This window comes from Polyodon spathula, chromosome 17, assembly GCF_017654505.1.
Source record: "Polyodon spathula isolate WHYD16114869_AA chromosome 17, ASM1765450v1, whole genome shotgun sequence".
Taxonomy (NCBI): Eukaryota; Metazoa; Chordata; class Actinopteri; order Acipenseriformes; family Polyodontidae; genus Polyodon; species Polyodon spathula.
The window spans coordinates 3,744,377-3,768,163 of record NC_054550.1 but is presented as its reverse complement, the minus strand read 5'-3'; the positions used below and the strand labels follow the sequence as shown (position 1 = coordinate 3,768,163).

The 23,787-nt window shown below is 37.9% G+C and overlaps 1 protein-coding gene across 1 annotated transcript; it reads right to left on the bottom strand.

The window, feature by feature from the left end:
* Positions 1-2,160: 2,160 nt before the first annotated feature.
* LOC121329989 (protein lin-7 homolog C-like) lies at positions 2,161-8,910 on the bottom strand. Its single transcript, XM_041276171.1, has 5 exons — positions 8,804-8,910; positions 6,755-6,873; positions 6,591-6,662; positions 5,587-5,796; positions 2,161-5,086 (listed from the first exon to the last, which is right to left on the bottom strand). Exons 1-5 carry the CDS (start codon positions 8,838-8,840, stop codon positions 4,922-4,924), a joined length of 603 nt encoding a protein of 200 aa, XP_041132105.1. The 5' UTR covers positions 8,841-8,910; the 3' UTR covers positions 2,161-4,921.
* Positions 8,911-23,787: the final 14,877 nt, after the last annotated feature.

Sequence of the window (23,787 nt, the reverse complement as noted above, 5' to 3'; positions counted from 1 at the left end):
AGCTTCTAGTACCATCAGGCCTGAAAAGAAATGCTTTTTATTTTATTGACCTTAAGTTTAGAGAAAGGAAAATGGGTACTTACAATAGAAAATGTATTTAGTGGCAGAGAAACAATCCAGTAACGTCTGTTTTAGCTGCCATAGTAGTAGTTCCCTTACAGAAGTTTCCTGTGACATACCATGATACAAGTACAGCAAACGCGTGATAAGGCATAGGTAAGCACAGCTAATCACAGGGCAAAGCACAGAATACCCCATGGTTAACCCATTAAGTGCTATTGTCCTCATCTGAGGAGAGACTCATTTTCTGCAGCGTTTTTAACTGGCATCAAACCTGTTATTTTTAATTTTCTCTTTATCTATATTGTTATGATAACTTAATCCCATTTTGTTAACGGCAAAAGTGAAGTCTAGATGTAATGTAGCAAATTACATAAATTTAGCTTGTGCACTGTTTTTTTAAAGAAAAAATGCGTTGGTACCTAATGGGCCGGTAGCACTACAAGTTCCTTAATGTTTATTTCCTTTTAGAAAATAAAAAAAAAATATATAGTCCAAACACTGCACTCGCTGTATAATTATCGACAATATGTGGGTCTAGTTTTGTGACTAAATATGTATCTTCAAAAGACAATTCATCTAAGTAAAACAAATATAAAATAAATAAAATAAAATGCATCAGATGATTCTCGAGTCTGCTGTGAATACAAACTGTAGCAAACAACCCATGGTTATTTTGGATTCAAATCGTATTTGCATAATTCGCTGCAGTTTGCTAGGGATGAATAGGCACTTGTACACCATGTGTATGCTAGATATTTAATAAGGAAATTGCAGAGAATATAATCAATTTACATAGCAAACAGCCACGTATTCTGTCCTGGGATTGCTGAAAGCGTCTATCTATACTCCGTGCGCTGATGCTTCTGGACGCCTGAAAGGCACGTTAGTTTGTTAACATCTGCCAGAGCAAACCACAGCATACGAGAGCGTAACGTTAACCGTATTGAGTGGAAAACGACAGTGTAAACAGTTGGGTTTACGCATGTAAATGCTAGATTAAATTATGTTCAACTGACGATTGTTAAATGTCAAACCACTCCGCGGAACATCTGGAACAGACTGCCGTGCAGTTCCGTCCCCCCGCCCCTCCGTCTCTCTCTCTCTCTCTCATTTGATTACCTAAGAACATAATGCTAAACAGTTCAGGCTGCTAACGAACTGTTCCGGACCACATACAGCTAACAATGGTGTTCGCTTTATTACCTTTATTCTAGTGCAGTTATGCAGTAAATATAAGCATTGATTCCCTTCAACCACACGCTTGATGACCCGGTTCCGAGCAAGCTCACTGTTTGGGGTGTGCTGAAGTCTGTACCGAGGAGACTATTCGCAGCTCAACAGTGTCATCTGGTGGTGGAATGTTTAACTTTGCACCACTATCTTTGCCGCACGCTGGAATGGGTTATTTTCTGGCTGCAGCCCAGTGGACAATTGATGCCGCATACATGCATTGCTCTATACACGTAACAAAAACAGATTTGTTTCAGTATTTGTTTTCACTGGCATCATCCGGTGGTCAAAATTGGCAATTGCGGGATGTGTCACATTTTTCTGCACCGTGCTGCACGTTTCACTAGGCACAACAGAAACAGCTTTCTGTTTTTATAGATTTTATCAACAGTAAAACACCTGCTGATTTAGAGCAGATTGTGCACATTTTCGGGACGGAAAGGCTTCTCCACATAACCAGATGGCTGGACAGTTTGCAGCTCGACGCAGGGCTCTCTGCTTTCTTCCTCTTGTCTCAGTTTGAGATAGACCCCCTCCAATCCTGGCAGGCTAAACCTGCTATTTTTACAAATCCAAGGCTTGTAATTCTGAATGTTGCATGCTTGCATTGGAACTGAAATTAGTACTAGGCTTGTGTGTGTGTGTGTGTGTGTGTGTGTGTGTGTGTGTGTATATATATATATATATATATATATATATAGTTTTGTAATCTATGTATTTACTCATTTGAATTTTGCAATTTCCATGTAGAAACATTACATAATAAAGTGGCAAAAAAATACATTTGACAAGCTAAAAATCTGAATGATAGCCTCTTAACTCGCAATGCACCATGAACAAAGAAAGAACACGGTTGTCTTTTGTGATATCATTTATTCTGTGCAGTTTCTATTCAAATAAATTAGCATTTCCTAATTCTTACATCCCCAATTATGTTTTACAAATAAAATAATAATCACATGGTCTACTCTATTAATCTAAAGTAACAAATCAATCCATATACCGTTATTAAAATTCAGGATTTTGGCCTTGATACTCGAAAAGTGTAAATAATGCCATCAGAAAAAAAAAAGAGTAAAAATCATTTAAAAAGTATCTATGAAACCATTTATCAAAATGAAAATATCATAGTATGAACAGGTGCTACAAAACACTAATTCACAAAGTAAACACAATGGTGGAATTGGATTACAACAAAGGGCACGTTATACTAATTCATTCTATTAGCCTACAATTGCCCAGACTTCCAGTAAATACAAATATTGTTCTAATAATAAAACATTTTAAAAGTCTGAACTACAGAAATCGGAATACAATTCAGTAAATAACATTTATTTGTGATGGTTAACTACATTCTTCCAGTTTGCTAAACCTTGTATGCCAGATTGTGTTGTGCAGCCAAATGGATTCACACCAGTGGTTAAATGCAGCAATAGTAGGTTATGATAGTTACGAACAAGTTCAGTTACATTCAGGAAAGCAAATTAGGAGCTTCAAGGGTTTTGTTGCACTGTTTTTGCAGGAAATACACTCAGATTGTCAATCATAAAACTGCACCATGCAAACTGAACGCTACTGGGCCCCTGTAGACACCACAGTGCAAATCTGAAGCCAAATGCTGACCAAGCTCAGTTAGTGTCAGTGCAGAAATATGCAAAAAAAATTTTCTTTGTTCGTTCAGCCAAAGAATAAATAATAAAAAGCATCAGGTTCTCAAGGCCGGGGAGACTGCTTCCAACAGTTGAAGCCGTTTCGAATTTCTCCTCCATGCTGTCAACATCGTAATCTTTCAATTGCCATGCATTTACGAACAAGAGCCAACTGGGGTTTGATTGAAACACGACTAAACGTTATTTCAGCAGTTACAATTGCATTTAAGATATTATTCAGGGACTGATGAGTGGAATTTTCTACTTGGTGAAATGTACACTAATCATACTTTAATCCTCCCTGGTTTTCTGTCACAAAACAGTTGATTTCTGCGAGTACAGCCATTTATTAAGCATGTGCAATTCTCTGCTTACGAGCATGCCCGCGCGAGAACAGCAATTTGTAGCGAATGGAGGCTAGATAATAAAATCCAGTACAGACCATGGGATCAATGCATTACACCTTTACCAACATGAGAGAGATACATATTCTTCATGTCTCTCATCTCTGGGGCTATACCATAACAGGTGAAAGATACGCTCACTATTTGCTTTATAAAGTCTTACAGCAGGAAACCAAACCCAAATCTGATTTAATATTTGCATTTCTTTCCAGTACATAAAACAAGTGCAGCAGATTGTGGTCATTATTCTGCTTAAGCCACTCCAGAATTCTAAATCAAATCCATCTTTTCCATAAAGCTGTTAGTTCAAGCCCAACTGAGTTACTTATCACTTAGAGATAATACAAGTCCACCCTCATCGACACCTACTGTAATTCTGAAACTAGATATGTTTGGCAAAAGTTCAAGGTGTTATTTATTTCAATAAGCGATATGTTTGTACAGATTTACATATCCCGTTTCACCGGAACAGAAGTGCTGACAGGACTTGACCACATGTCTATAATCTATGTGTCTCTACAATTGCAAAACAGCTACAATTTTGCAATCAAACTATAGCACAATAGGTCTTTATTTCTCAAAACCGTGGAACGTAGTAAGTCTTACATATGGAAAATGTGTTCTTTAAATAATAATATTCATAACAACAACACGAAACGGTGAATTTAAATTTCCAATAAGTCAACGATATGGTACCAAGCAAATAAAGTAAAAAAAAAACACCCCATTGAAACGGAGTATTGTGAAAAATAAATTGAAAACAGTAAGCTTACATTCAGTGCAGTGTTTATGATCCCAATTTCAAATTGTCACTCATGTTGCATAGGAACTGTCTGACATTAATTACGGAGTTGAACAAAATATTTGGAACACCAATCAGTAATATACACGCATTGCTTCTCTCTGTAACAAGGCAGTTTCACTGAAAACGTGCTGGTAGAAGCTTGGTTGGCAGGTGCTTTCATGTCGAGACATAGTTGAAGTAGTTTCATAAGGTGAAGCAATGACTCTACAGGCCATTCTGAAGAAGAATGCTGCTGAACTCAAACCCTCCCCCTGTACTTGAGGAGGCTAGTTTTGGATGATATGTCATATCAGTACTCCCTGGATGTCTATGCTGGGTCCCTACTCTAGGTGTTTCTAATTAATTTGTCCAGTCCTTGTGTACCTCCCATGCTATTATAATTTATATGCATGTTTTCGCAATTTTCTTGTTGTATGGAAATTAACATTTTATATATATATATATATATATATATATATATATATATATATATATATATATATATATATATATACACACACACACACACACACACACACACACACACACACACACACACATTTTATATATTATGTACGTATATCTAAAACTCTTAATTTGTCATATATTTTTACCAGTTATCACAAATATCCATGGACTAAAAATTCCATAATGCACACATACTCACAAACGCACGTCACTTAGTAGTAATAATATAAAACAGTGAGCAATGTTTTTATCAATAACTGAGCTGTTTCCTGTGAAGACAGCAGAAAAGAGGCCTCTGTGTGGCAGCGAGTGCTTGGGGTTACTCAGGAAAAGCTCATCTGCTGCCTGCGTTTGGCCGACCTAATCTTCTCGAAGCGAGACTCCATTTCTTCCAGCACCCTGGGCGTGTATCGCACCACTAACTTCACCGTCTCCTGGGCTTCCTTGAGCAGCTCCACTGCCTTCTCATGGTGCTCACCTTCAACACTCTTATGAAGGAAGGAAAGGAAAAGCAGGGATGGAAATAAGACTCCTGTCGCACAGCACTCTCACCCATTCCAGGTTTTACAATAAGCTGGATGTGCCAGAGTACAGGTAACAAGATCAGGTGCTTCTTATTAAACTCAGTAAAACCAAGAATGGATTGAAGTGCTATGGGAGTCTTATTTCCATCCCTGTATTGCATAAACTAGATCAGCCAAAATGTCTTTAAAGAGACAGCCTATTAAACTGCTAGTTAGTATCCTGTTGTAATTGTGGCAGAGAACAGCTGTGATCCCACGGCACTAGCATTTGATAATATAAAACTGGATGATCTTTTTCTTTTTTTTTTTTTTAAATGCAGTATTTGAGTAATTGCAATAGGAACCACAAACATCATAAATGTCCTCACACTGCACAAATGCTGATGTGTAAGCAATACATTTGACGTCCATGTCGTTAATACTGTTACATGTCCCTCTTCTAAGCCGCTGGAAGCCCTACTCACCACTCCGTTGACGGAGAGAAGCTGGTCCCCTCTCTTGAGACCCCCATGCCTGTCCGCGATGCCTCCTGGGATGATGCGGGAGATGTAGATGGGGGAATTCTGCTCCTTCCCTCCCATGATGTTGAAGCCCAGCCCCTCCTCCGTCTTGGGCAGCTCCACTACCCGGGGGTGGGAATGGCCCTCGCTGGCAGCGAAGGCAGCCACAGTTGCCTGCGAGGGTCACACACAGAGGGGTGGGCAGCTGACCAGCACGCAACAGACCACATTGTATGCAGCGTTTGCACAGATATGATTTTTTTTTTTTCACATTGGAATATTCTTTGTGCATTCAAATCAATATTCAAATGTTCTTTTGTATACAGCACAGGATTACAATAAGGCAGCATAAACCCATATTTACTAAAAACATTCGAAAACACAGACACATTGCCAGAATCATATTAGTATAATAATATCATTAATTATTAATAATATTTATAATAATAATAGAGTCGGTCAGTCTTTTGGTTACTTCTCTAACTTCACAAAGGTTGAAGTTTTTTTTGTTTGTTTGTTTTTTTTTTTTTTTTTTTTTTTAATAAAAAACAAACGGAGTAACTTTTCTGGCAAGAAAGGGTTGTCCCAGCACTTATTAGTATGAAATCCAGAATGAGATAAAAGTTGTTCATGATCGAATTGAAAAGGGAGGGCCATAAAATGTTCTCTCAGCCGACTGCGTTGTACAGCCGTCAGCTCTCAAAAACTGCACGTCTATTACTAACGAGTTGCCAATAGCTGCCTGTGTTACAGCTTGATACCCTGAGAGATCAGATGTCACTGACAGGGGAGAAAAGGTTGCATGCTGTGTATTCTTTCAGCAAGGCTCCACTGACTGCACAAAAATCACTTAAAACCCCCTTTGAGGACCAGTAGCTTTTTTATGCTCAGAGAACAACTATGGAACCTTATAGTACGCTTTGTGTACATAAACAAGTAATATCTGATGAGTAAAAGTTCATGTATACCTTGGCTGTAGCGTTGGCTCTTACTTCTGGACTGCTATTGATATCCACGGTCTCGTACACATGTTCGTACACCTGGGAGATAAAGGCATTTAGTACACACTGCATTGCTACTGAAGACTGGGTAAAGATTTGCTTATTTGTGTTTAATGCTTCCTCTCTCTTACCTCTCTCACTGCATTGCAGAACTCACTCTGCAGGACTCGCTGTAAAGCCTGCAGTTTCTGCGGAGGCACCTCTCCGGTCCTCTGCAACTTATCCAACAGCTCGATGGCCCGAGAGATGTCTGTGATTTGCACAGCAAAACACAATGTAAAGAGGATCCAGAAATGTCTACCCACTGTCTTTCTCTAATAGCGTTAATGACATTGTTGCTCCCGTTATTGTAGAGCTGAAGGCTATTTGGTTACACTTGCAAGGCTATGCATATTAATAATAAAACTATACAAGTATGGAAATATGACTCCCATTGTATGGTGGTTTGATCCTTTCCTAGTTTCACTAAGTTTAATTCACTCACACACACAAGCTTGTTACCTACACACTGTGGCTAATTAAGCTTGTAGTAAAACCTTGAATGGGTAAAACTGCTATGCAATAGGAGTCTTATTCCCATCCCTGCTATAGATTAAAAGCTGCTACCTTATTTCCTCTGCTGTAGGTCACATGGTCTAATTGCAGTTGTGTGAATCTGATCTGCTGTGTGTAGAAAATTATTGCGTAACAGGAAGCAACTTTTGACTTATTGTGTTGTACTTGCAACTGAAACTGGATCCAAGTATATTTATATATATATATATATATATATAGATATATATATATATATATATATATATATATATATATATAATATTTAGGTTATATATATATAATATATATATTATATATATATATATATATATTATATATATATATATATATATATCATTTTATGTGAGTATCATTTACCATACAATCATCAGAATTAATTTAGAGATTGTGCATGACTAGACCCACTGAGTGATTACTTTAAGCTGTCCTATCATTTCACTCTAGAGCTTAACGGTACCGACTCATCTGTGTCACTAAAAAACATTCGAGGCTGATTGTAATGCACGACTAAAAAATGTAAGGAGATAATACTGGGCAGCGATACCCCTCCCCCACACCGACAACCCACTAGGGCCTGCAATATGAGTCTTCACCACATTGTGTGGTCAAGCGCACGGGTTTGTCTTTACCAAGTATTATTATTATTGTACAAGTTGGCATCTCCTGAAATCCATCAACTGTAAAATCGAATTATCTGCTACAGCGCACTGTCTGCATTTTCTACTCAAACTCGCTCTCGAGTTATAGCAGCAGGTTTAGGATCAGGCCCTGCTTGCTCCGTAAAAGCAATACATACATACACCCCCGAATAAAGAACTGCGTGCATTATTATTTCGCAATTCTCCTTCAAAGATAAAGAAAATTTTAATAATTGTAAATAAAAAGTCCAATGTGCGACTTTAAGGCAAACAATACTAGCTAGAACAATCCGTAAGACTTCTTCATATATACTATTTAACAGATCATGTCAACAAACGGCCACCGACAGCTACATCTGTTGTTCTTATTATTACACTATGTAACACAATTTTTGTTCCTGTTAATTGTTATTTCCTAATTACTTATGCCTCAAAAGTATAGAAAATGGCTATTATTCCCCACAAACGTTGCTTTTGTGACCAGGACAGTGATATTTCAAAATATCACTATTTCCAATGGGAAAATGGGCAAATGTGTGTATTTTTCGTTCACATAAAGTCAGAAAAAAACAACATATGAATCCAAATTAACATGTATTTATACTAAAGTAATACAAAGATGACTACAAAAGATTTAGAAGCGAGCAGTTTTTCGAGATTTACAATTATACTGTATTTACAGTTTACAAACAATACAATCTGAATGTTTTCATAATTGTTATTTCATAATAGGTTTTACGGATGCAGAAGCATTGTGCAAGTAATGTAATGTTACACAATGGTCTATACCTGTATTCAGTTGTAAACACCTAGTTTAGCTACCGTAGCCCAGTGCCAATTGAAACAGAGAAATACTACCCCGTGTACAGAGCCCTTACTGTGGAGTCTGCTTTTAAATATTAACATGTTAGATATACTAAATCAAATAACAGGCCCTTATACCATCGTCATTACAAAACAATGGGGTTTTTTTTGGCGTTTATTTACCTCGCTCCAATCTGACAGACTCCCCAACCGCAGCCATTTCGTGCCCAGCTCTGCACTGTCTGAACTGGGCGGAGTTGACAGAGTCCCGGATTATAATACAACAAGGCAAAAGCCACTCTGTTTTGGCCACACAAGCCAAACTATATGCAGGCCGAAGAAAGATTTTCAGTTTTCCAGTAGAAACACCACACTTCAGAGTCGCCCTCTGTTGGTTTCAGTGGAGAATTTGCACAGGACGAAAATAGAACTGGTTCAGAATGAAATGGTACTCTTATGACTTGTGGCTACTAGTTCATTCAAACAAACTCAGTGATATAATTGCATTTTATAATGAATTCGCTGGTTAAGTTTTTTTTTTCTTTCTACAGTTCAAATTTGTGAAAGTTATATAGAACGACGGATATGTTAGGTGGTGCAGGGATGGAAATAAGGCTCCCATTGCATAGCAGTTTGATCTACTATGAGTTCAGTACGACCTAGGTTTATTGTAAACTACACTGTGGCTAACCCCGGACTATCAAACATAAATATATAAATAAAGCAGACATCAGTGACGTGTTCAGCTTAAAGTCTTATATGCGATGTGACTTTTTTCCCTTTAAAACAATACCGTGGAAAAGGGTCAAACTACATTAATTAATCATCAGCTAAAGTGTGAAGAACTATAGGCTGTCTGAAAATCAGACCTGCTAATTACTGTAGCTCTCCATTCTGCAAAAGTCCTGTCAGTTGAGTGACGTTGTCTGCTCTGTCTAAAAGAGGATTACAAGATTCTGATCATCTTCCCTGCTGTCAGGATGTAACACAAAGCTATTTTGATTTTAAACTCCATTTACTAATTAGCAGGATAAAAATAAACAAGATTTTGTTCAATGGTTCTGTGCCATTTTTGTGAAGACGCAACTAAGAATATCACTGAAATTATTTCATTTGGAGCGTTTTTTTTTTTTTTTTTTTTTTTTTTTTTTAACATTTCGTTTATTTTGCCTGCTCCGGTGTGATGCAACACCCCTGAAATAACACACTTGTTAGGAGACAAGTCATACTTCGTGCGCACAAATATTGCAAATAAGGTGTCTGCTGATATATTCTGAGGATTCAATGATTTTATATGACAGTGGGGTATTAGTGCTGGAGGGAGCTGCAGTGGCCATATGTAAAAATGGATCTGTAACGGTTATAATTACTTGCCAATGGTATAACAATGAGAGAATCACAATGGTGTAAACAATTTGATTAACCTCGTACTGAGTATAGCCTTCAAAGTATCGGATATGAACCATGCGCAGTAGCATTCCATGGGAGAGACACGTCTCTGTCTGCTCCAAATGTCTACAGTGTGCAGTATGTTGCAATGCTAATATATTTAAAAAAAAAAAAACACAATGCAAATGTATATATTGCTTAAATTATCTGTGTATTTGGTTATTTTTGATTTTTGTATATTGCTAGTTTATTTCCTAAGACGTTTGTTGAGAGATTTTTCAATGGCAAGGTGTTTCATTTCTCCACAAGGTGATAATTGCTTTCATGGGGAAGTGTTTCCTTTTGTTTATCGACCTTGAGCTGAAGTGTGAACTGTTAAGTAGCAACGATTGTCGATAGGTTCATTGTGCAGCTCCGCTGGTAGCGATTACTATTGGGGGCTGCAATCCTTTTGCTTGCACAGCCTGGTCCGTCATTCTCTTCTTACCTGCGGTTGAAAAGTAGAGGTTTGTTTGCAAAATGCATTTTTCTGCGCAATAATGTTCGTGAGATCAACATTATTACCAGCGGTTGAGATTACCACAGGAAGATGGTGTGGCTGCTAGGACACAGGGCTGCTAGACCCCTTTTCTCTGTCTGCATTTAACCTGACTTTCACAGCAGAACGTTTTATTGAATGGGGAATTTACATTGAATTAGCAGGAACGCAGGTTAGAATCAAGGGAAGGCTGGCGAGCACAGAATTAAAAATACAGCAGGGCTGTACCTTTCCGTGATGGGTAGTTGCACTAAGTCGACTTGTAGGGGTATATGCAGCCCACTTAGCATAAAAGCGTTCATTTATACAATGGGCGATTCCAAAGTACTTGACAAGAGCTACAAGACGCTTAGCACTGCTCCTGATGTTCTGTCTCGATACAGTTACGTGTCTATTAAAAAGCAATGGGAAGCAAGGAGATCCAATATGTAACTGGTGTATTCTTTGAAGTTGACGCAGTAAAAGCATTCCTCTTACAAGAGAAGCCCAGCAGAAGGTATTTGATTCTCAGTGGGGGACGGTTTTGTTAACGAGCAGAGCCTGCGGTTTGCTGTCATTAGAAAGTTATTTAAGAGATCGAAGGTCAGTGCTGCTCATGTCACCTGTCATTTTCTTTTGTATAGATTGTGATCATTCCCATAAATGTTTACCCTTTATTATTATTATTATTATTATTATTATTATTATTATTATTATTATTATTATTATTATTATTATTATTATTATTATTATTTTTTCTCAACGAGCAAAAAATGACCACCACTCCAGTCCTGAAAACACATTAAAAATAATAATCGAAAACAAGTATAAATCTTGGGTGGGTTTGTACCTTTTTCTTCTTCTATATTCAAATTGTTTTCTAGATGCCCAAACTCTCAAATTTGCCCCTAGGAGTAAAACGAGCAATGTTAATGCATACCATTATATCTCACAGGGACAGACCTGGGGCAAATTCCCCTGTTTGAACCCTTCCCTGTTATCTGAAGTCAGGCAGCAACATGCAAGTACTGTATGACCTCTGACAATCTGTGAGGCTAAAATGTGTCCGGGGATGGTGGGGTACATGCTACACACCTGCAGCCAGATGACAGAAATGTACTGTATTTGTTTTGTAAATTGCCATGTTTCTACTGGTACAGGTTTATACGTTTAAAAAAAAAAAAAAAAAAAAAAAAACGTTTTCCGCAAATTAACAACACTCGGCCACCAGATGTCACTGTTTCTTCGCGAAGTTCACAAACACGAACCAGGAACAAGGCAGTTACACCATTTGGCCAGTGTTGTCACTGTGCAACTTCACAAAGATAAATCAGTCTAACAGCACTGCTTTATTTACACATTTAAAACCACAGATGCAGAAAGACTGACCAATGTAAAACTGTACTACATCCTTTCAAGCATGTGAACCATTCTCTTTGAGCCGTTGCTAATCCTAACCCTGAACCTAAGCCTGACCATAACCTTAATTAAGAGTAGGGGTTGAGCCCCACAATCTGATTTTAAATTTTTTTTTTTTTCTTTCTTTCTTTTTTACTGAAGTTCTAGTTTTACAGCTTCATTAGTGGAAGTATGTCACTTAAATTGTGTCTAAAAGCCTTTTGTACATAAACACAAACTCAGTTTGGACTGATCCACTATTGACCAGCAAGAGGAACCATTCTATTAGATGAGACAAACAGACAGCTCTTGAGTTCCTGTATCTGTAGGGCTGGCTAGCCTGCTTGTTAAATAAAACAAGGATCTGTTGAAAAACACCATGCCGAATGCTTTTACAGTCACTAATGCATCCCTTCCGTGTTCTAAAAAAACAGGATCAAACGCAATCCATTTGTGATCTTTTTGGAACACAGAGTAACCTCGTCATGCTTTGCAACTTCGTGAAGGCTTCTAGCCAACACAGATGCGCATTCAAATGCAAATTTTACAAATTTACAAATAGCTTTTCCAGTTCATTAAAATTTGAAGAGAGTCCTGTGTCCTGAGCCAGCCGTATTAAATTATATAGCTGATCATCTCCCTGGCACAAGGGGAAACCACTCAACCCAGGCATGGAACCAAATCTGAAATCTACCTCATTGTGTCTACACACTAGACTCCGGCTGTGCTGTGATGTAATAGAAAATGCATTGCTGCACATTGCCATATAATGTATAAACAGAGTCTTGGAACAAGAGGCTTTCTTATACACATACCACAAGTGTTGAGCTTTCTTACAAGCACAAAACAAAATGACCTTGTCAACAACACTATTGAGGGCTGGGGTTTTGTTGCATTACCTATACAAAGGGGGATTTGGGTTCTGTCCTGGAGATCATATAGGGCTATTCCTCTTTGACTCGCATGTATTTTATCATATGAGGCCCATGTCAGCTGTCACTGTTTTTGAGTCCCAGGACTGAATGGCAGGAGTTGTTGAGGTCAGGAGCCAGCACTTCTGACAAGTGCCAGCACCGTTCTTTCCTGTAGACAGTGCCATTGCCCCTCATCTTTTATGAATAATTAAGTGGGACATGATTGAACTGTTTGAAATCTTTAAAGAAATTGACAATTTAACTTTAAGCGCAGCACAGAAACCAGGACCAGAGGACACAGATGGAAATTAAATGAGACTTAGGACTTTTACACAGACAGTGGTGAGGGAATGGTATGTTTTAACCAGCTGCTAATAACACTACATTAAACAAGCACCAAAAAATGACTTTACATTCATTTGTATTCATGAGATTTACATTCAGTATTGACACCCTACTGTATGTGCATTTCAATATTATTTCCCTGAGTAGGCTACAGAAAAGCAAATGAGAAAAGAATCACTTTAAAACTGCATACATTTTGTGCAGCGCGATCAAGATATTTTAAACTCGGATCAATATTTATTCTTCTTGCTTTTACTAACCGTATATGTATATACACCAGCACCATGTTCAGGATATTTAAGGCACTACAGTTCACTGAAGCTTAAGAACATTCTGAAAGATTTATCTGCTGATTCCAAATGTGCTTGAAAAACACAATCCATGCACTGGGAACACCATTGTCACTAGCAGAATGGTTCAGAATAGACTACAGGGGCAGTAAGTGAAACACACGTGTTATCTAGGAACAGCTGCATCCGGAATGCAAAGGAAACTATCCAGAAGACATAAATATTTCAGGAATTCCCATTCTTTGGAAACAGAAGCAGTAACCTATTCTGTAAGCCTGAGGGGAGGCAAGTCACAACATCTCCCTCTGCTCTAATGAAGCCTGTCTCTCAAATACCTAGGCAAGGACAGGGGAACCCAAACGGAACAGCAATGAGCCACCAGCCAAAAGAAAAAAATACAAAACAGTTTCACCAGGCTTTAGGACACACTGAAATTAATTTCTCATAGTACATACTGCAGTAAACATGTACAAGCACACAGACAGCTTTTAAATCCAGGGTGTGCAATCACAGTCCTGGAGGGCCCTTCCCCTCCAGGTTTAACAGATACTGTTTAAATAATTATATAATTAGCTTCTTCAGGATCTGAATGGAGTTTAATCGGTTCAATTAAACAATTTAGAACAGGGTTGGACCAACTTTGGCCACCCATCTTTATTTCTGCTGTTTGACCTACTTTTACAGGTAATATCTAATATAACTCATGAGGAAGGTTTCAGGGAGTCGGTGAAAGCACTAGATAATTGATACTGGAAATTCTTATAGCATTCTGCTTGTCTGGGTAATAAGCTGAGTCCTCTGTAAACTATTCTCTAAGGGAAGTCAGTTTTGGTTCTTCAAGTGTATGTTAATTCAGGATATGCAAATATTTCAAATGCAACGGTTAGAGCTAATCCATAATTTAAAAATGCTCAGTCACAATTGTAAAGTAAAAATATAAGTTATAGCTAATACTACTGGATCCAGGTAACTTTTTTCTGTATGTAGCTTGGTCTGCAGCAAGCAGCTGTTCATCTATTGCAGTGGTGCACAACTATAACAGAAATGCTGCCCGTTTTTATCTCGGTCATACATTTTTTATTTGCCAGGTTTTGAATTACCTGTCGCTACCCGGGTCTCTTTTTATACTAACTCAATTCCATACCGTTCTTCAAATGTAACAGATTCTGGTCGTGACAATTATAGGGATCGACTCCACCCCCTCAGTGTCCGTGTTGGAAATGTTAATGTGCCTTGTTACACTCCATCATGTTTTTGTGTTTGTGTTGTTTCTGTGTAGGATCTCTGCCTCCCATCTTCTTCCTAAACCCCACGCTACTCGTTTTAAATCTGGCACCATTTCAGTGCTGTGGCAACCACAAAGGTTGAGGCAGCAGAAGGCGCCAACACATTTGTATAGCTCTTACAAAACTGATCAAAATCTTTGTTATCATGCGCGGGAACTGAGTAGCAGCGTGGGGAGGCAGCTTTTTGACAGAGAAAATCTGTCCATAATGAACAATACTTTCTGCCAACAACAAAGAAGAAAAAAGAAGAAAAAATCGTCAAATTAAAACAAGGGAAGGAAACTGCAGGCAGATCATTTTGAAGCATACATCAAACGGAATGTGGTTTTGTAATCACTGTTGTCAACCTTACTACTGTATTGCACACATACAGTACCAGTAATCCACACATCAAATCCTATCAACACTTCTGGTCTAGAGTTACCACACACCCCCATATACACTAAGAGAGTTCAAAACAGTTCACGCTTTTCAATTCACACCCCAATACATTCTGGTATGTTTTACCTGTCTCAGGTACCTTTCACGGCAGGTTTACACTTAACAGAATGCACTGGGGATGTGAGTTGAAAAGCCTGAACTGTCTGCAAAACAACCAATATAATAAAAAAAATGTGTTACATTAAATTGAGCCCTGGAAATACCAAGATAAATAGCCTGATTTAATCAGCATTTTGATCAATTAAACCCTGAAGACTACTGCTTTCTGTAAACACTTTTATTTTATTTTACTCAACTTAATACAGCCTCTGTTCCCTCGGAGTAATTCTGTGTTTTATGTGCCATAGATCCTGCCCAGTTCCCCTGCTACCTGTAGATACAATTCAATGCTGGAGGTGGGATGGTATCCACTTATCCTGACACATGGCTGTCACCTTGCTCCCTCTTAACAATATTGCCTACTGCATATATCTGCGAATAACAATCCCTTTTGAGTCTGATAAGAACAAAAAAGAAGCAGCAAGTGACTGGTAAAGGTTAATCTATGAAAGGCTGTCTCCCACAAGCCAGAGCAGCCACATGCAGTGGTATTTTTGCTGTTTCTTCATGCCCTGAAGGATTATGAGTGACCTTTACGTACAAACCAACTGATATTATCTCAGGGATTTTAGGGTTATTTTTTTTTCTCTAGTCTAGATGTCAACTTGCGTGCAGTTGAACTTTGAGTTTTTTGGCATGGTAATCACTTGTCAGAGTTAAGGCAGTCTGGGTGAATTTGAATTGCTTTCCGAGCAGGTAAATTTACATGCCATCTCTCCAGCCAGTTTCCGCTCAGACATCAAACTATTATTGTTATTATTTAGCAGAGACCTTTATCCAAGGTGACTTACAGAGACGAGGGCGTGTGAACTATGCCTCAGTAAGAGTCACTTACAACAACGTCTCACCCGAAAGACGGAGCACAAGGATGTTAAGTGATCTGCTCAGGGTCACACAGTGAGTGAGCCGGGATTTGAACCGGGGACCTCCAGGTTACAACCCCCTTTCCTTTAACCACTGGACCACACAGCCTCAACAGTCATGTACACCAGTGGTTAAAGCCAATGACTGCATAGAGTCTTAAACCATTTTTTTTTAAAACAAAAGTAATGAAATAAAGCAGCACAATTGAGACTAAGTATACAAGGTAATGGTTTGTTGTGCCCTTTGCCGTTTTCCTGTTCCTGTACTGTTTAATTATACTTAGTCTAAATATACAAGCATACTAAGTAACAGTATCACGGTCAGTAGGGATTGAATGAATTGTGGACACAAGGCAAATAGGTTCAAAATACTATATTCAGGAAAGCAAACTGTCTTCAGGGGAGGAAAGGAGATATGCAGTATTTTCCTTGTTTGATAAAACCTCTATCTCACTGTCTCCTATATCCCCCAATTCAAAAATCAGGCCCCAGAACCGATACAAGAACCTTATTAGTCCAGCGCCAAGAAACCTACACCAAATGTTTACACAAAATATGAGTATCTGTTTAGGCCGAACAAGGAGGTATTTTAGTTTATTTTAAGTTCTGCTGATTTGGTATTTCTGGACATAAACAGAACCCCAGACAAGAAATATCCATGAAGCATGTATTTACTTTAAAACTTCAACAAGAGAAATAAGCAGCAGCATGTGATATATATATATATATATATATATATATATAATATATATATATATATACACACAGTATGTTTTGCCATGCTTACCCGAATCGTCATTGATTCATCATTAATACACAGAACGTTTACATTCTTTGACAAAAATGTGAGTTTGCGCTTCATGACTTCAAGAACTCTAAGCCGTCATCATACTTAAAACTGCCATTCTGGCACGCAGCAGCTTATTTTTACACTATGTTTATTTACCCATTCCTGGGAGTAAGTAGACATATAGTCATAACCTTTTTAGTGGTCCAGAGACCTGGCCTGGTCTGCTCTAATCTCTCGCCTTTTTTTTGCATTCAGTGATGAGTCTGTGCTCATTGGTCACCTGTGCTCTTGGCACTAACACAGTTTCAAAAACATCTGGAAAGCAAGGCTGCAGGTGTGGACTTGCAGAACAGTCTAATCATCCCAGTTATGACACACAGGAACTCCATGGAAACTGGCTGGCAGAACTGTTGTCAATCATCAAAAGCAGTATGGTACAGGTCGGTGCTGCTTTTTGTATTACTGTCATTTGAGAGCAAGGCTGTCATTAGGGGGCTGAAGTATCTCCACTGCTTTGAGTGAGTTCTATCTCCCATAGCTTCCTCTATCCGAATGTAACCACAGCACTGTGTTAGTCATAGAAGTGACTACAGGGTGTGTAATTTCCTCAAACTGCAGAATGTGGTGAACATTTTTTTGTTTTTTTTTCTTCGTTGAGCAAAATACTGACACTGCATCTTTTCTTTCTTAAATTGTCCACCATCCCCTCCAAACCCCCACGTGACCCCTGGATGTAACACCCCCTCTGAACCTAGGGCTAGGTGTTAATAACAATGAGAAAATGTAAATGTTTGTGATGATCAGATTGCAATGGGAGGGAACAGTATACATAAGCTCAATCGAAATGCTTTAAACCTGAAATCCTATTTTCTTCTTAATCTGCACAAAGAATAGGAGCACTCCTGGACTCTGTCAATAATCTATCATGAGAAAAGGTGTCAGATTCCAACCTGTGCTGACCCACGCACCATTTAATTAGTGCTCTCCAACATCAAATACCAAATTGCATGTTGAATGTGTAGAAAATGTTGTACTTTGTGGTGATTCATTTTTGCTCAACTGAGAATTTTCTAGAACGCCTTGAAGACTCGTGCAGACTTTAAACCCCACTCTCAATGGAGAGAATCTCAAAATTATTTACTTATTATACTCCAAAGTAAATAAGAAACAGCTCAAGACTGCTTGCAAGATCCTACATTAAATGTATGACTTGTTTATTTATGGTTTGGTAACTTTATTGGGGGCATTTAAAAAAATCTTCTTCTTCTTCTTCTTCTTCTTCTTCTTCTTCTTCTTCTTCTTCTTCTTCTTCTTCTTATCTGCCTTCACAACTTGAGGGTCATCAATTCACAGACTTCCAAGACTTTTTAAAAAAGGGTCTGTACCTAAATGCAACTTTTAATTTAACAATTGAATCCTTGCATTGTCCTAGAGACCAATAACAAACACTGAATGATGTATCTACATTCACCTGAACTAAAGGATTACCTGTCATTTTTTTACCTGCCAGTTATTAAAACCCTTTATGGATGTTTTCTCATTTACTGCACAAGTGCACCCGTCTGAACCAGCCAGCTAATCTGTTTACGGATTGGTTCATTCAGATTTCACTGCATTTATGCAGAGAACATTCATTCCATCTCACTTCCAGCAACTTTTGATGTATTGACATGGAAAAATGTCCATTCCTCTTGGCCTTGGCAGTTCTCCCACAGTCTCTAATTGTATAGCTGTGCAAGGTTCCATTCTCTGATCACAGTGTGCACATGATATTTATAGCCATGCTTAATCTATCAAGGCACTTGAAAGGAAACTTTCAATATGCAGAAAAGGCTGTCATCACATTTCGGTTGAAATATTACATTACTAATCCTCCCTAAAGGTATGTTTCCACCACCCGGGCTGCCAGCTTTCCACCAGGAAGGCCTGTCGAAGAAATAAACACAATCTTTTTGTGAGATTCATTGGCTTGCTCTCTCTATGAAAAGGATCAGTCTCAGTGTAATATGAAGCACAGCTTGAGACTATATTGTCTGCAAGGCACCTTCATGCATGGCAATTGAAACAGTTGGTTTAGCCTTTATTGCATAATAAACCAGACGTTATACTTTGTGCTGTAAGTATGCGCCATTCTTTAATAAGCAGCCTATGGATTTAGTGTATCCTGTGATGGACATGCATACACAACCACAGTGTGGTACATTTGCATTGGAATTGTGCAGTTTGTAGTAAGTATTTACTCTGATGTAACATGATTTGGATTGGGCTGTACCGTATTACGAAGGGATCGACTGGGCAAGGCACCTTATACAGAGCCATAGAATGGCATGTGAACTCAACTATGAAAGAGGGACAGAGCTGAACCATTGCCTTAAGTGTGTTACTTCCTTTACAAGGTCTCTTACCGACTCCCCAAAAAAGTTTTGACTGTGTTGATATTGATAAAGAATTGTAGTAGTTTCTTCATATATATGTGTGTGTGTATATATATAGGTTATGTTATATCACACTTTGCTTATTTTCGAAAGGGTGTTTATACAAGCATTATTCACAGTTATTCCCATAGTAATAATAAGCATTATATAAACATTATTACTATTATTATATTTATTCACATTTTAAGTCATTTATTAATGCTTAGATGACTTAAAAAAATTCTTGTTAGAAAATTGCTGTGGTTTTGCCTGAGCAAGGTACTACTCTGCAGAGCAAGTTTCTTAAGTATTTTTTTCTGACACACCCCTGAGTTTTTAAAACCTGTTCCGTGTTTTATGACTCCAGTCCTCCGTGTCATAGGTTGCAATCATGTTCAGTAGTGCATGAGAGATTTGGTGTTAGAGTGGGATTACAAGCCGCCCCCAACCCTATAGTCCCAGAGTCTTAATATTTAATATTTGAGTCCATCCTAGTGCTCTGATAAAACTAACGACACAAAAGTAGGAGGAGTGGCAAACACTGTTGTAGCAGCAAAGGTCATTCAAAATGATCTAGACAAGATTAAGAACTGGGCAGACACATGGCAAATGACATTTAATAGAGAAAAGTGTAAGGTACTGCACGCAGGAAATAAAAATGTACATTATAAATACCATATGGGAGATACTGAAATTGGAGAAGGAATCTATGAAAAAGACCTAGGAGTTTTTGTTGACTCAGAAATGTCTTCATCTAGACAACGTGGGGAAGCTATAAAAAAGGCTAACAAGATTCTCGGATACATTGTGAAAAGTGTTGAATTTAAATCAAGGGAAGAAATGTTAAAACTGTACAATGCACTAGTAAGACCTCATCTTGAATATTGTGTGTAGTTCTGGTCACCTCGCTATAAAAAAGATATTGCTGCTCTAGAAAGAGTGCAAAGAAGAGCGACCAGAATTATTCCGGGTTTAAAAGGCATGTCATATGCAGACAGGCTAAAAGAATTGAATCTGTTCAGTTTTGAACAAAGAAGACTACACAGCGACCTAATTCAAGCATTCAGAATTCTAAAAGGTATTGACAGTGTCGACCCAAGGGACTTTTTCAGCCTGAAAAAAGAAACAAGGACCAGGGGTCACAAATGGAGATTAGACAAAGGGGCATTCAGAACAGAAAATAAGAGGCACTTTTTTACACAGAGAATTGTGACGGTCTGGAACCAACTCCCCAGTAATGTTGTTGAAGCTGACACCCTGGGATTCTTCAAGAAGCTGCTTGATGAGATTCTGGGATCAATAAGCTACTAACAACCAAACGAGCAAGATGGGCCGAATGGCCTCCTCTCGTTTGTAAACTATCTTATGTTCTTATGTTCTTATGAATTGTGTGTTACTCTGTGTGTGATTAGTGATCGAATGTGCAGAACAAATCACTAAAGTACATTTGTTTATTTATTTATTACATTTATATAGCGCTTTTCATACCAAGTATCACAATAATAATGTTAAAAATTCAGAAATTTAAGTCATGTTAAAACCCACTAAGTTAAGAAAGCCATTTTATCAAAGCATGTTTTCAGTCTTGATATAAAAACTGTAAGTCCCAGTTTCCCTGATGAAAGAAGGGAGGGCATTCCAAAAATTAGGGGCTCTGCATGAAAAAAACCCTCCCTCCTCCCATGTTAATTTCGTTGACCCTAGGATACAGGGTGATACAGGGAAAGTAACTCCTGCAAATAAGTAGGTGCTAGGGCTCCAAGTGGCGCATCCAGTAAAAGCACTCCCATAGAGTGCAGAATGTGCCCTATAGTTTTTCATTTCAAGTTTAAGATTTAATGAGAGATTACTACGGTCGAGCTCCTGTAAAGTAGAAGGTAAGTGCATTTTATAAAACTAGGAAATACTCTAATCTGGAATGCAAAGCTGTCTGTTAGTTATTTGAGATTATCCCAGTTAATGTGCTTGTGTTAATTTATTATACCTTCTCTGTGGGTCTTGGCAATATAGTTACAATGTTCCTTTAGGATGCCATTTACTTCCTTTATTTTTTTCAGTAATAATAAACCAAGACATTGCTTGAACAGCGCAAAGTATGCAAACATCTGCAAACTTTACATTGGATCAAAATCAATTTAGTTCAGGCACCTAACACAGCATACCATCTGTACAGAAGACTGAAATCATATCATTTTACCTGGCTGTGCTGCATTCCATTAGTAAAACCTACATCTGTACTCAGAACCCTGCATGTGTGCAGTGACTCCTGCATGTAGCCCAGGTGTGTCTGGCATACCTTTCCTAGCTGTTTATCACCCTGTTTGATTAATGGGTGAGAGCTTACCAGAGAGAACACCTGAGGGGAGTGAGAGGAGCTTGTGGAACTTCACACCTGGGGCATTGGTGGTCCATTCCTCCTCCCCTCTGCCAGTCATCAGGAGCTGCTTTTCCACTTTTTCCACTGCCCTCCAATGACACTGTGCTTGGGTGCACACCCAGGCGCATTCTTGACCGGCACCTCCAAGCACCTTGGGAGTCCTCGAATAAAATCTATGACGTGTTATTCACTGTGTGCTCAGACAGAAGAACATGACTACTCAACAACATTTGTTTGAACAACAGATGCTGTATTTGTTCGATTTATGTGATTTATTTTTTGCTCCATTGCAAACTTAAATAAAATTAAAAAAAAAAAAAAAATATATATATATATATATATATATATTTTTTTTTTATAAAGAATCAGTTGCACAGGAGATGGGCAACCTTGACCTAATTTGCAGCAAAGCATTACAGTCCATTTAATGGTTTATGCTGCAGTTTTGAAACATAAGCAACAATGGTGCAGTTTGAACTGGTCTGATCTGCCAAGGCAGCACTATGAAATACACCTGGGGCTGTTGCTATTTTTAGCCCAGTGTATTACCCTGGAGAAACCTTAGTAGTCCACAACACTGGCAACACAATGAAAATTGGAAAGAAAAGAAAACCCTCTGGTACTGTGATTACCTGTGTGTATCAGTTCATACTGTTGTTATGCCAAAACAAGAGAATGTAACCAACGGTGCCATTGATTCCCAAGTACTATAGCAGCTACCTCTGCCCCTTAGTTCTGAACCATACAATATTGCCCCTAGTTCGGAACCATACAATATTGTCATTAAAGATAACCTAGTAAATGTATAGAAACAGTATTTTTTTTAAAATGTGAGTTAAAATTATGTGACTACATTTCTATACTCGAAAAATTATATAATCTCATTGCAATAGTGATGTATTTTTTTCCTTTTATAATTTTTACGGGGGGGGTGGGGGGGATGGGGGTGGGGGTTTTAAAACTTTTGGGAAATTTGTATTTCCTCCTGTCCTGACCATCCACCTGTTTTTGTAACATCCTGCAACATATTGGAGGTTATTTTCAAAGCTTTTGCTCTGATAAAACTAGAAACTAACACACTCTCTAATTCATTTAAGGCTTTTTTTTTATATATAGTTAGGTTTTTTTTTTTTTTTTTTTTGCTTTGTTTTCTTAATGTATAATTGTATATGTATCCAAACAGAAACAAAATTTGTTAAAAAAGATCAGTATTGTGTTTGCAGGCTATCCTCAATAGCCTGGAGCCATACTTCTCATATCAGCTTGATCTGTAACCAGCATTTTTTTATTATTATTATTATTATTATTTAGTTCCAGTTTCTCACACTTTTCACCAAAGGAAATTAAAAGTTTTTTGTTTTGTTTTGTTTTTAAATGATTTGCCAGCTTTAGCTGAACTGCCCACCCTCTTCCTTTCCAAGAACATGGTGTGGGGACACTAAATCTAGGCTGGGATATAAACAGTGTCACTCCTGTGCTGGTGTTTGCAAAGTTAAATATAGCCAGTGTAGAGATACACAGACAATTCCAGACTCTACCCATGGTTAAGACTGTAACCCAGAAAGGGAAGGGCTCAAACTTTATTGTCATCAGTTTAGTTTTTTTCAATTGTCTTTAGACATTTTATTTCTTCAATTATTCCAATTTCATATTGCAAACAACGTCACGACATACAAAATGAATTATATCGTCCAGAACATATGTCAATGTTTTTTATATCTTATTTATTTCTTTTTTTTTTTTTTTTTTTTTTTTTTTTTTTTTTTTTTTTTAACTTGGGAATAAAAAAATAAACAGCAAAGCTTTGACAACAGCACCTTGACATTTGTATTTAATTCCAACGCTATCTGTAGAAGTTTAAAGCAGTAAACAGATATAATACTAATAGGAATAAAGACCATTGACTGTCTAAAATGTAAACGGAATGTTTTGGTTAGAATTGATTTCCTTTTTCAAAGTGGACAGTTTTCTCAATTCACAATTGAAGCAGCATGCAATAGTTTTTTTTTTTCTTTTTACTCTGTTTTTTTTTTTTTTTTTTTTT

Excerpts from the sequence above, each read along its gene's own strand:
- LOC121329989 (XM_041276171.1), bottom strand. The coding sequence starts at position 8,840 with ATGGCTGCGGTTGGGGAGTCTGTCAGATTGGAGCGAG. Across the intron at positions 5,797-6,590 it reads GAGCCAACGCTACAGCCAAG|GCAACTGTGGCTGCCTTCGC; the intron begins GTATACATGAAC and ends TGACCCTCGCAG. Across the intron at positions 5,087-5,586 it reads TTCTCTCCGTCAACGGAGTG|AGTGTTGAAGGTGAGCACCA; the intron begins GTGAGTAGGGCT and ends TTCCTTCATAAG.